The 11,678-nt window shown below is 35.2% G+C and overlaps 1 protein-coding gene across 1 annotated transcript; it reads right to left on the minus strand.

Moving 5' to 3' along the window:
• Positions 1-296: 296 nt before the first annotated feature.
• On the minus strand, positions 297-2,621 carry LOC149264767 (nucleobase-ascorbate transporter 2-like). Its single transcript, XM_089400752.1, has 9 exons — positions 2,457-2,621; positions 2,169-2,353; positions 1,800-1,896; positions 1,537-1,623; positions 1,359-1,417; positions 1,158-1,249; positions 968-1,045; positions 711-871; positions 297-603 (listed from the first exon to the last, which is right to left on the minus strand). The coding sequence occupies exons 1-9, from the start codon at positions 2,619-2,621 to the stop codon at positions 373-375; spliced, it is 1,155 nt and encodes a 384-aa protein (XP_089256878.1). The 3' UTR covers positions 297-372.
• Between the last annotated feature and the right edge of the window lie 9,057 nt (positions 2,622-11,678).

Below are 11,678 nucleotides of genomic sequence, written 5' to 3' on the forward strand. Positions count from 1 at the left end.
CTCTCTTTCCTCACAAACCCAGTAGGGGCTTTCTTGTCATAATTCTGAGTACAAAATTTGACTGTCATTTTCTGCATCTTTCTATTTATATACATTGTTTGAACTCCTGTACAAAATTTCCCACAGAAGAGAAACAAAAGATATTACAATCATATTGTAAGAGAAACATATGCATATTGCCGCTCTACCCCTCACATCATCTGGCTTTGTATTCCTTCAAAAAAAAAAAAACTGCAAGGTTGATGACTCAATCATTGGGAGATGCATGCCTGTTACCATCTCCTTAGGATTGAGTATCCCAATTCATGAACCAATTGGAAATATCATAATGATACATTCAGTTGACAATTTGCTGGTGGGCATTATCCAATCTTACAACAGATCCTCAAAATCATGTTGGGGGGAAAACTTATTGAGATTGAATGGTAGAGTGTAGAACTCCTCATTCCGACTGTCCCCTCTGAATTTTCTAAATTTTACCCACCATGGCATCCCTCTATCCTTCTTGGAATTCTCAACTTCTAGAGTGTTATCTAGAAATAATGCAATAATTAGTGCAACCGTCGGCGGTGACGAGAATATGGTGTTTAGGAAGTCATTAAACTGCAACAGATGACAAATTAAATTAGGCACAAAACCTTGTATCAAGTTATTACATCCTACATTGAAAATCAAAACAATGCATGCTTCAGAATTCCTTTTGAACTTACCCATCCTGCATTTGTATGGACAGGGCCCACTCTGGAAGTAGCATAAAACTCATTGAAGTATTGTGGGATAGACAGGCCCAGAAATAAGGAAACTCCCAAGATGAACAGGTTTCTCATTGAGTTCATGTTAGTGAATTGGATGAATGAAACAACAACAGCCCCTGGGAAAAATGGCAGTAAATAGAAACACTCGGAAACCCACAGGCCTAAAATTCCAAATATGTTTTATTTCATTCAGATTGATTGAAATCACTTACCAACCAGCGCGAAGAGCACACAGTATAATGCAGCAAATATGGGAAATGGTATTGATGCAAAAAGAGCTCCAAATTTCCCTAAATGTAAGTAAATACAGGAATACATTAATATCAAAGACTCTGAAAAGATTCTAAACATTTCTCTCAAACAACTAAGTATATATATCACAAGAAAAGAGAAGTCTCCAACCTAATATTGAAAAGAAGATCATAAAGCCAGCTGATATTTGCACAACACGCCTGCTGCCTACTCTAGTAATACCAAGAAGCCCAACATTCTCTCTGAAATAACAACATCGCCTGAATTAAAAGTTAAAACAGAATTTCTAAAAATGCAGTACTCTTAATAGTAATATTTTCATAAAAACTGCAATGAGCAGAGAATACTCACACTGAAACAGTGGAGCCGGTTCCTGTCCCAAAAAGGCCATCTAATAGTATGCCAATACCCTGGAGCATAACAACGCTAGTAAGTTCCATCCAGTTTTCCAAATAAACGCATCTACGTGAATTATGTCAATTCAAATAAAATGAAATTCAATCTAATCCAATCAGCCCAGCCAGTTCACCTGCCATCCAATACCCCGGCTAAGAACATATGCAGGAGGAGGTGTGGCACTCGCAAGTCGTGAAGCTGCCTTATATGCTCCAGTTGACTGCAGTTCATTGTTAAATTTTCATGATAAGTTATTGTCAAATTACAACTGCATTTACTGGAAGAACCATGTCTGCCTCATAATATTTAAAGATCTAACAACTTCAAATGCCAAATCCCATAACACCGATCACTTATTTGAAAACACAAGGTAAAAATGTGGCAGCAGTATATAACCTCAATAAGAGAAACAAGAACTGCAGACATCATTCCAAACGTATGGCCAGCATCAAAAGTCGGGGCACCCCATTGCAGAGGATAGGGTAACTTTATCCTGCATAGAAAATTTTGAAACATGATCTTATTACATGGAAAACTTCATCCGATATATCTGTATGTAAACAATGATCCAAATTATTGCGTTCAATGTTTATAGAATCTTCCGGATATACCACATCCATTTTTAAATGATGATTCAAATCATTGCATTCAATTATATTCAAAAAATTAATCAAATCATAGCTATCAATGAATCAACTATTCTTTTAGCCATCAGTAACTTGCAGGCACTCCTTTTTCATTTACATTGGTCATAAAACCACATACCAAGGAGCAGATGATATAAGGTGAGCTCTATCAGTGCGGCAGTTGATTTTTGTCCTCTCGGGCACATGCTTGTAAGCTCCACTTGCAGTAAGCGGATGAGCATAAGCCCACACAAGATTAATGCAAATAAGCACCGGAAAGCGCTCAAAAACAGGTAGATCTCGTGCCTGGATATGCTTCAAATACTGCATCACACGGGAGGATCAAAACCAGTCAAGCAATGACCATAAATCGTAATGCATCCAAAGCTGCTTAATTAAGTAATTTACTGAAAAACATCATTAATACCTGTGCAAATCCAACAAATATAATGAGCATTGGCAAACCAATTTCCACGCATTTACCAACCTGAAATGTTAAAAACCATGCTTTAGAATTACAACTCTTACATGAATAAGCTTCCGAAGAAAACGGCACGAATTTAGCAGCAGAACCGTCTTCATCAATATCCATGAATACACGACGCAGCTCGCTTGCAGAACTCTACGGTTATCCCCGCTCTTTTCCCGATGCCACGTGTCGGCGTGAGATTGCAGAACTCTGCAGTTATGCCCACTCTGTTCCCGATGCCACGTGTCAGCATGAGAAAGAAAGTAACGACGAAAGGTCTGTTTCAATAGGAAGGCCTATCGGCCTAATTACGAGTTGCTGTCGGAGCGGAACTTCTTTTGGAAAACCAACTTTAAGAACTCTGTTTTGCCATCATTTTTTACCCAATTCTTCGTAGTCCCTAGGTTCCAATCTTGATCCGTTGTTCTTATTTCTATCATCTATTCCTCCGTCACTTTGTAGCTTTTTAGCTTTCCCTGCGAAGGCAGGGACTAGCTGCTTGCAACCCATCTTGTTTAATAGAGAAGAGGGGCATATCTATTGTGAATATGTATTGAATTGATGGGGAAGAGAAAATGTTAGTTATGTGTTATTTAATTGTTAAATATTTTACATTATTAAGTTGGTTGGAGCGTATGTTGGTGGAGGAGAAGCCATGGTAAGAGTAGGCATGCCTTCTTAGAGAGTTTCGATGCCCTCCCCTCTACGTTAGACACGTTTTTTTCTCATTAAAGATGAGGCCAATCTCCCATAAAATAATACCTATCTTAGATCAAAGACCTTTGTTAATAAAGATTCAACCAACTTAGTTCATAAACATTCAAAGTAATTTAAAACCATTTAAAAGCTAATTAAGATGTTGAATCGATTTCTTTATCGTTAATATTGTGGTCATTAAACTATGGATGGTTAATTTTATTTATTTATTTTTTATTTTTAAATGTATAAGGCAACGTCATTTTATCTATATATATATATTGGAATAATTCCAACTTATTATTGTTGGAGTGGGTTAACAATGAAAAGTCATCTAAGGTTATCGAATATATCACCATTCCACAATTTTGTTGTGATCCAAAGTTCATTTATAAAATCTTTGGATATGGATTTTTTGTTGGAAAGGCAGAGGAGACAAAGCATAAATAATTTACACATAAAACACGAGCTGCGGCTCTTTTTTTGATTACACAAAATATGATTTTTACAATGAACCCGGTGAAGGGTATTTATCCTTTTCCAACTAGCTACTTGCCTAAAATATCTTGACATGCAATCACACACTCAAAGTTGTTTATCACTTGACTTGACTCAAACACTCAAACACTCAATCACTCAGTGAACTGACTCTCTATGTTTAGCTAACACCACATGCGGGAGTAATTACAATTTCTAACACTCCCCCTTAATTACGACAGTATGAATCAACATAACTTGACTCGATTATCACTCAAACATGTCTGCTGGTCTATGTGTCAGCGAAGCTTACAATGACTCAAGACTTTCACAATTTTGCATTTTATTTTTTTCTTCTTCCAAATTCTATATCCTCGAAATTGCTTCATTCTCTGTTGAACTTTCTTGCTGTACGGTTTATTCACTTGCTGCTACTGCAATTTTTCTTTGACTTGTTTTGAACTTGTTTTGAAAAATAATTGGATCTTGTCTTCTACACTTTCCTCTTCAAACATTCGTTCAACCATGAACTGCTGCCAAAGCGTTGCATCTTCAAAAATATTCTATTGGTTTATGAGTCCATTCTTCAATGAACTTCAAATCTACATCAAAATGATTAACAAACTTGCTTTCAACTTCTTTTCCCATGCTATTCTGAACACCTGCATATTAAAAAACAATGTAAAGAACATCTTTATTATGATTCTCTTCAGTGAGAGCTTCCTACTCTACATCTGGCTTCTTTTCAATTGCATGGAGGTTGTCTTCCACTGTTATGTTGTTAGTGGATATTCTCATCAAAAACTCTTCAATCACTTTATCCTGTTCTTGATCATCAACTGTTGCTAGATGACATACTGCTTCATGAACAGTTCCAACTGCCTCATATGTTGCTGCTACAGTGGCAGCGTCAACCTTCAACGTTTCATCAAACATTTCGCTTACCATATTTCCACAATCAATTCCTATTTCAAAAAAGAAACCACACATATCAACATGATGTTCATCCACACTATGGTGGGATATCCGAGCATGCATGTGCTCATTGTCAATTTCATTGACAATTTCAACTTCACTAAATACATTAGTTGCGGTTGGATTCACCAATTCACATATAACTTTGTAGTCATCATCCACATGTGTCTCATCACAGTGGGATTCACCATCATCTGCGTCATCCACATTACAGCAGAGTTCTTGAGCATTTATATGCTCTTGCTCTATTTCACATACAGAGGCTCCTGCTTCTCTCTCTGCAACCTTTGTTGCATATTCTTTATCCATATGCATGCTTGCATAATGTGTTTCAATTTTATGGTCTTGACAACCATCATCGACTTTTGAGTGGGGTTCTCCAAGCTCTGTTTTCCTCTTAGAGTCTTGCTCATCTACTCTCAGGTCTGCAGCTGACTTCTTTGCTTGTGACATAACCTTATGTTGCATGTCACTCTCCCTTGCACCAAACTCTACTTCCAGGAATTTCCATGCTTCCTTGGAAGTTGTAGCTTTTGCTACCCTGCACAAACACTTCTCATCCAATGCTTGTTTTATAAAATTCAATGCTAAAACATCACATACTGCATCATATGGGTTATTAGATTTGTACTCAATTAACTCTCTAGCTTGAAGAAAATTTAACATCTTGATAACCCAATGATCAAAATATTCACCTGTAAACATAGGAGGTGGTAGCAAATCAAAACTACACCAATCACCCTCGATTTCGTCTTTGTCTTCTGCTAGACTTCCTAGTTCCTCGACTATGGCCTGAATCTCTCTAACTATGGCAATGATCATTGCCTCTTCTTTTCGATTTATTTTATTAATATTCTTCAGTCACGCTTTGTGATCCATGGCTGCAGTCTTCCCTTTGTCTTAGAGTTTCTTTCCTGATTGCATGAGGTTGTCTTCCATATCGTCCCCAAAAAAAATATAATTTTCAATATGTAGCTCCGTAAGACACAATCTTCACCCAAAAATTGTTATGCTTAACAAAAAACAAAATAATTTTGTAGACAGAAAGACTTTACAAAACCCTAAATTCTCTTGCCAAAAAACCCTTAAAAAAATCTTTATACCATATATCTTTGTTTTTTTTATATAAAAAATCTTAAAAAAATTATCCTTTTCCGCACAAAACCCTCTTGCTGCAATTAATTCTTTCCGATAATTCAAACCTTCAAAAAAATAAAAAACTTTTAATGACCCAGCCATTTCATTTCAAGGCAAATTTTAAATCATCCCTTTCGAATCAACCAATCTTCATAACACCCTTTTTAATTGTCAAGTATTAAAAATAAATTTAATGAAACAAAATTCAGCGCGACTTTCACGCGAAAAAAATTAACCTTTAAATTTGATCGCTGAGTTGACTTTAACACGTGTTCTTGTGCTCCTTTTTTAAATTTTTAACGTTCGGCGATGTCATACCAGCGTTGGCTCTATAACACGTGTTCTTGTGCTCTCCCTTCGCACGCTCTTTTCAGCCGTGTAAACAGTTTGTAGACTGTGATCCAACTGTGGCTCACGGCGGTGGCTACAACACCTTGTCAGTTCACGGGCGATTCTGGATAGTGATCATTCACTTACGCAACACAGAAAATAAAAACTTGGATTATCTTCGTTACTTATCTATATGTGGCTTTTAGATATTTTTAGCTCAGCTCTGTAACTTTAGCTCTGGCTTTTAGATTTTTTTAGCTCAGTTCTGTAACTTTAGATTTGGTATTAATTTGTTGGGAAAGCGAAAGAAACAAAGGATAAATAATTCACACATAAAATATGAGCTGTGATTCTTATTTTGATCACACAAAACATGATTCTTATCATAACCCCGTGACAAGTATTTATCTTTTTCTAACTAACCACTTACCTAAAATATCTTAACTCAATCACACACTCAAAATCATTTATCACTCAACTCTACTTAACTCAACACTCAACCAATAAAACAACTTTCAACAACCTTAAATGTTTATAAACAACAAACTTTCTATTTACAAGTTTAACTACGCCATGAATGCTTTTATGCTTTTACCTATAATCAAGGGTTATTATGACCTCATGTTAAATCCAATTTTGTGAGCCATAGGTCACACCGAACCAGGTCAACAGGTCCCACCGGAGCAGGTGAGGGTCGGCCCAGACTAGAGGTCAGACCCTTTCTTTTCTTGCAATTCGTCATCGACAACATTGAGAAGATGTGAGATTTCGAAATATGAGGGTGCAAAGGATATTTTGGAAACAATAATCTAGATGTCAGATGAACACTAGAGAATCTATATTGTAGATTCTGACTTGGAATGTTTAGTTAGCTTGTCCCAGCATAGTTTGACTTGAGAGTAACTTGGAGATATTATCAACTATGATCTCAATTAACCTAGTCTATTTTTTTAAGGATGATTAAGATAAAGATGATGTATTCTGAATTAAATGCAATGAAAATAACATTGTAGGATTGGTCTCCAAACATAAAGAGGAAAAGAGAAGTGATATATTCCAAAAAAAATTCCTTAAGTCCTTAGCAGAGCCCTTTCTTGAAAATGTTCTTTGCCAACCAAACCCACCTTAGGATTCGAGACTGTTGCTGATCCAAATAAATTAACAATTTTTTTTACAAATGGTCTTATCTTCAAAACCACAAACACACATCATGCATTGCTTCTGCCACAAGAGAAAGGGAGAGGAAAGAAAGTTAGGCATACCTGAACACCGTGATATTAACCCAAATCTGGAGAAGCCTTTAACTCAGAGAAATGCTTACTTCTTCCCTAAATGTTGAAGTGCTTGTATTTTTCTTTATTATTGTATGAAACTTTGTACCAGGGATATTGTAAAATTCCCAAAGCTTTCAGGTAATTTCAAGCGACAAGTGATAGAGAATCCAGAATGGTAGACGCGACTCTCAAACCCACTTTTCTTGCAATAGTCGTTTTCTCGCCTTCTCTGTGAGTTTTGATGTAATTTCTGAGTCGAAGAACTCCCTCTAGTATCTATAGAATTTTGTTTAATACCATAATCGAAAATCAATATTTTGTTCAATTGATTCAGAGAAAAAGGTTTTGGTTTCTCTGAGCTACACTCAAAGTGAGATAGAATAATAGAATCACCTCACATCAAATCTGATAGACATCAAATCGCAAAAGTCCAGAGATGGGGTGCGCCATCTTGAAGTAAATAAATATATAAATAAAATATGTATATATAATTGAAACTTTTGATTTTCTTAGCTGCCAGTCATTTTGACACTTTTATAAATAATTAGCCAATTAATAATGACGAGTTTATTATGCAATAAACTATATTTTACGGTTAAAATAGCCTAAAACGGGTAAACTAGCGTCAATTTTAACCCCTGGTGGGGTCCATGGTTACGAAATTTAATTATTCTGCTCTTCGTTGACTGATTATTGGGATTATAAAAGATGCTACCATCGTTGATGTATGAGAGTGGGGTTCATGGTTACAGAATGTGGTGAAAAAGTTTCAGTGAGATTGTGAATTTTTTAGGTTCAAAATGTGTTGTTAATGTATAATTAATTTTTGTGTTTTTTGAAAATTTCTTGGACATTCCAATTATGTAAATTAAAACTGCATTGTGGCCACAATTTTGACACTACTCTCATTATAAAACAAATGTAAATTAAAACTATGTTGTGGCCAAAATTTTGACACTACTATCATTATAAAACACAAACTTAACCTTACTACTGCATCCGAACAAAAATTGACCGAGGAAAAAGATTAGAATACATGATAGAAATTGTGTTATATTGGTTTGCATTCAAACGAAGAATTATGTGGCTCACATCATACATAAGAAAGCATTGGGCGCTGGAAGGACCCTCATTATTAATTACTGCACAAGCTATGACAAATATCAGATGGTTACAAAATGTAATTATGCTGTTTTTTATTATTTATTGCTGGGATTATATAAGATGTCGTATTGATGGTTGGTACTTGGTATTATATAAGATGTTATTTTGTTGGAAATTAATATTGACTGTGTTATTGACTCATTAATGTTTGGGGTTGTCTATGTTATCGTTAGATTTAAGTAAGTATATGTTATTGTTAGATTTAAGAAAGTATATTATTCAACATGGACGTATACAACCCCACACATTAATGACTCAATATCACCATAAATTTAGATTTTTGTTGCTAACGTCATTGACGTATGAGTTGAGTAGCGAAAGCATAACCTGCAAATAAATTGAAGTTGCAGAAAATAATGGAAAATAAACAAGATAACAGAATAATCAAACACAAAGATTAACACAATGTTTTACATGGTAAAACCCTCCTTGTGAGGGAAACATCCACGAGAAAATGATAATCGGTATTCTTATTATTCAATGGAGATTTGGATAGGGATATATGGAACAACCAGAAGGGTTTGTTCAAAATCATAATAAGAGGTTTGTTTGCAAACTCAAGAAGTCATTGTATGGCGTGAAGCACTCTCCCAGGCAATGGTACAAGAAGTTTGATTCCTTCATGATGAGTTACAATTTTACCAGAAGTGAGTATGATCATTGTATTTACTTTCAAAATTTGGAAAATGGTATATTCATTATTTTGGTGTTATATGTTGATGATATGCTTGTCGAAAACAAAAGCATGGTTGAGATCAACAGCTTAAAGGCTTAGTTAGCTAGAAAATTTGAAATGAAGGATCTTGGAGTAGCAAAACAAATCTTGGGCATGGAGATACACAGAGACAAGAAAAATGGTAAGTTGTGGTTATCACAACAGAAGTATGTGGAGAAAATACTTAGATTTGGTATGAATAATGTGAAACCTGTTCAAATTCCTTTAGCTTCTCGTTTCAAGTTTTATTCAAGTTTGTTTCATAGTAATGACGAAGAAAATGAGTATATGTCTCGTGTACCATATGCTAATATTGTAGTATGCTTAATGTATGCGATGGTTAGTACAAGGCTGGATATTTCACGTGCAATTGGTGTTGTCAATAGATACATGGAAAATCCAGGTAAAGAGCATTGGGCAGCAGTGAAATGGGTCCTTCGATATCTTAGGGGCACGAGTAATTCTTGTATCGCCTATAATGGTACTAGTGATTCAGTCTGTGGTTATGTTCATTCATATTTTGCAAGTGACTTGGACAAGAGAAGATCCACTTCTAGATATGTTTTTACTCTTGTAGGTGGAGCTGTTAGTTGGATGTCAAAGCTTTATAACGTAGTTGTATCGCATGCTTGCAAAGAGGCAATTTGGTTAAAAGGTTTGCTAGGTGAGTTTGGAAGGGTGTAGGACAAGGTGAAAGTATTTTGTGATAGACAAAGTGTTATACACTTGGCGAGGAATCTAACTTATCATAGTAAGACAAAACATATACATGTTAAATATCTTTTGTAAGACAAGTTATTGATGAAAGTGGAGTGGTTGCTCTAGAAAAGGTCCATACAAAACAAAATTGTGCAGACATGTCCACACAACCAGTCTTGTTAGAGAAGCTAAAATGGTGCCTCACTTCTTTTGGATTGCAAAGAAGGTAATGAATGTTTTTGGGCATGATATATTAGGTAAATTGTTGTCAAGGTGGAGATTGTTAAAAGTTGCCAACTATTTCCCTATATTTTTGGGATAATAGCTAAGATTGGTTCCTTTGGCTTAGTTTGTTTTTCCTAATCTAAATTTTTGGAAAAAACATATAAAAGGAACTTCTTTGTTTTATGTAAAAAAATTCTTATGTAACAGGATGGATTTTGAAAAAATTTGACGGGTTTCTATTTATCCATGTAAGCCTATAGAGGCAATATGAAAAACATAAAAAAAAAAATGGAGAGTGAGTTGAATGGTTGGATAAAGTATGCATGTGATTTGGTTGTTGTAAATCTTCCTTGAATAATAAAAATATTGATTATCATTGCCCCGTGGATGTTTGCCTGACAAGGAGGGTTTTACCACGTAAAACACTGTGTCAATCTTTGTGTTTGATAATTCTATTATCTTGTTTATTTACCATTATTTTCTGCAACTTCAATTTATTTATAAATTATGCTTTCACGGCTCAACTCAACAATGCTTCTCTTATTTGACTGATTGTTGGGATTATAAACGATCCCATCGTTGTTGATGTATGAGAGTGGGGTTGATGGTTATGAAATTTAGTTCTGGGATGCCATCGCCATTGATGTATGAGACTGGGGTCGATGGTTACATAATGTAATTATGCTGCTCTTTGTGAATTGATTATTGGGATTATAAAAGATGCTATCGTCATTGATGTATGAGAGTGGGGTCCATAGTTACAAAATTTATTTATGGCGCTGGTCCTTGACTGATTGTTGGGATTATGAAAGATGTCATCGTTGTTGATGTATGAGTGGGTCCATGGTTATAGAATTTAATTATGCTGCTCTGATTTCACTGATTGTTGGGATTATAAACGATGCCATCGTCGTTGATGTATGAGAGTGGGGTCCATGGTTACAGAATGTAATTATGCTGCTCTTCGTGCACTAATTGTTGGGATTATAAAACATGCCATCATCATTGATGTACGAGAGTGGGGTCCACAGTTACGGAATTTATTTATGCCATTGGTCCTTGACTGATTGTTGGAATTATAAAAGATGTCATCATCATTGATGTATGAGAGTGGGGTCCATGGTTACGAAATTTAATTATGTTGTTGGTCCTTGATTGATGGTTGGTATAAAAGGAGTAGTTTTTAAGTGTGATATTTTGGATTTTATGGTTGGGATTGTAAAAGGGAGTAGTATTTAAGTGTGATATTTAGGATTTTGTTGGTGGATTTGTAGTTGAATATGGTGAAAAAATTTGTGGTCAAATCTTGATTTGTGTTGTTTAAATTGGTTTTTTAATTACATATATAAATTCAACATCTTAAAAAATCTTTAGGGCACTTCTATTGTGAAGAGTTTACTTATCAATTTTGTGATTTCAATAAATCCTTGTCAAATATTAGACAAATTAAATGAAAAAATGAATAGGAAAACTTTTCAAATAAATCTC

This window comes from Pinus tabuliformis, chromosome 6, assembly GCF_031772625.1.
Source record: "Pinus tabuliformis cultivar Carrire ecotype Pingquan chromosome 6, CPIR1, whole genome shotgun sequence".
Taxonomy (NCBI): domain Eukaryota; kingdom Viridiplantae; phylum Streptophyta; class Pinopsida; order Pinales; family Pinaceae; genus Pinus; species Pinus tabuliformis.

Bases quoted from the DNA above. Each gene is read 5' to 3' on its own strand.
- LOC149264767 (XM_089400752.1), bottom strand. From the start codon at position 2,621: ATGGATATTGATGAAGACGGTTCTGCTGCTAAATTCGTGCCGTTTTCT. The intron at 1,418-1,536 runs GTGAACTGGCTG...GTTATGCTCCAG, and splicing joins GCCGGGGTATTGGATGGCAG to GGTATTGGCATACTATTAGA. The intron at 1,046-1,157 runs GTTGGAGACTTC...ACTTACATTTAG, and splicing joins GATCTTCTTTTCAATATTAG to GGAAATTTGGAGCTCTTTTT.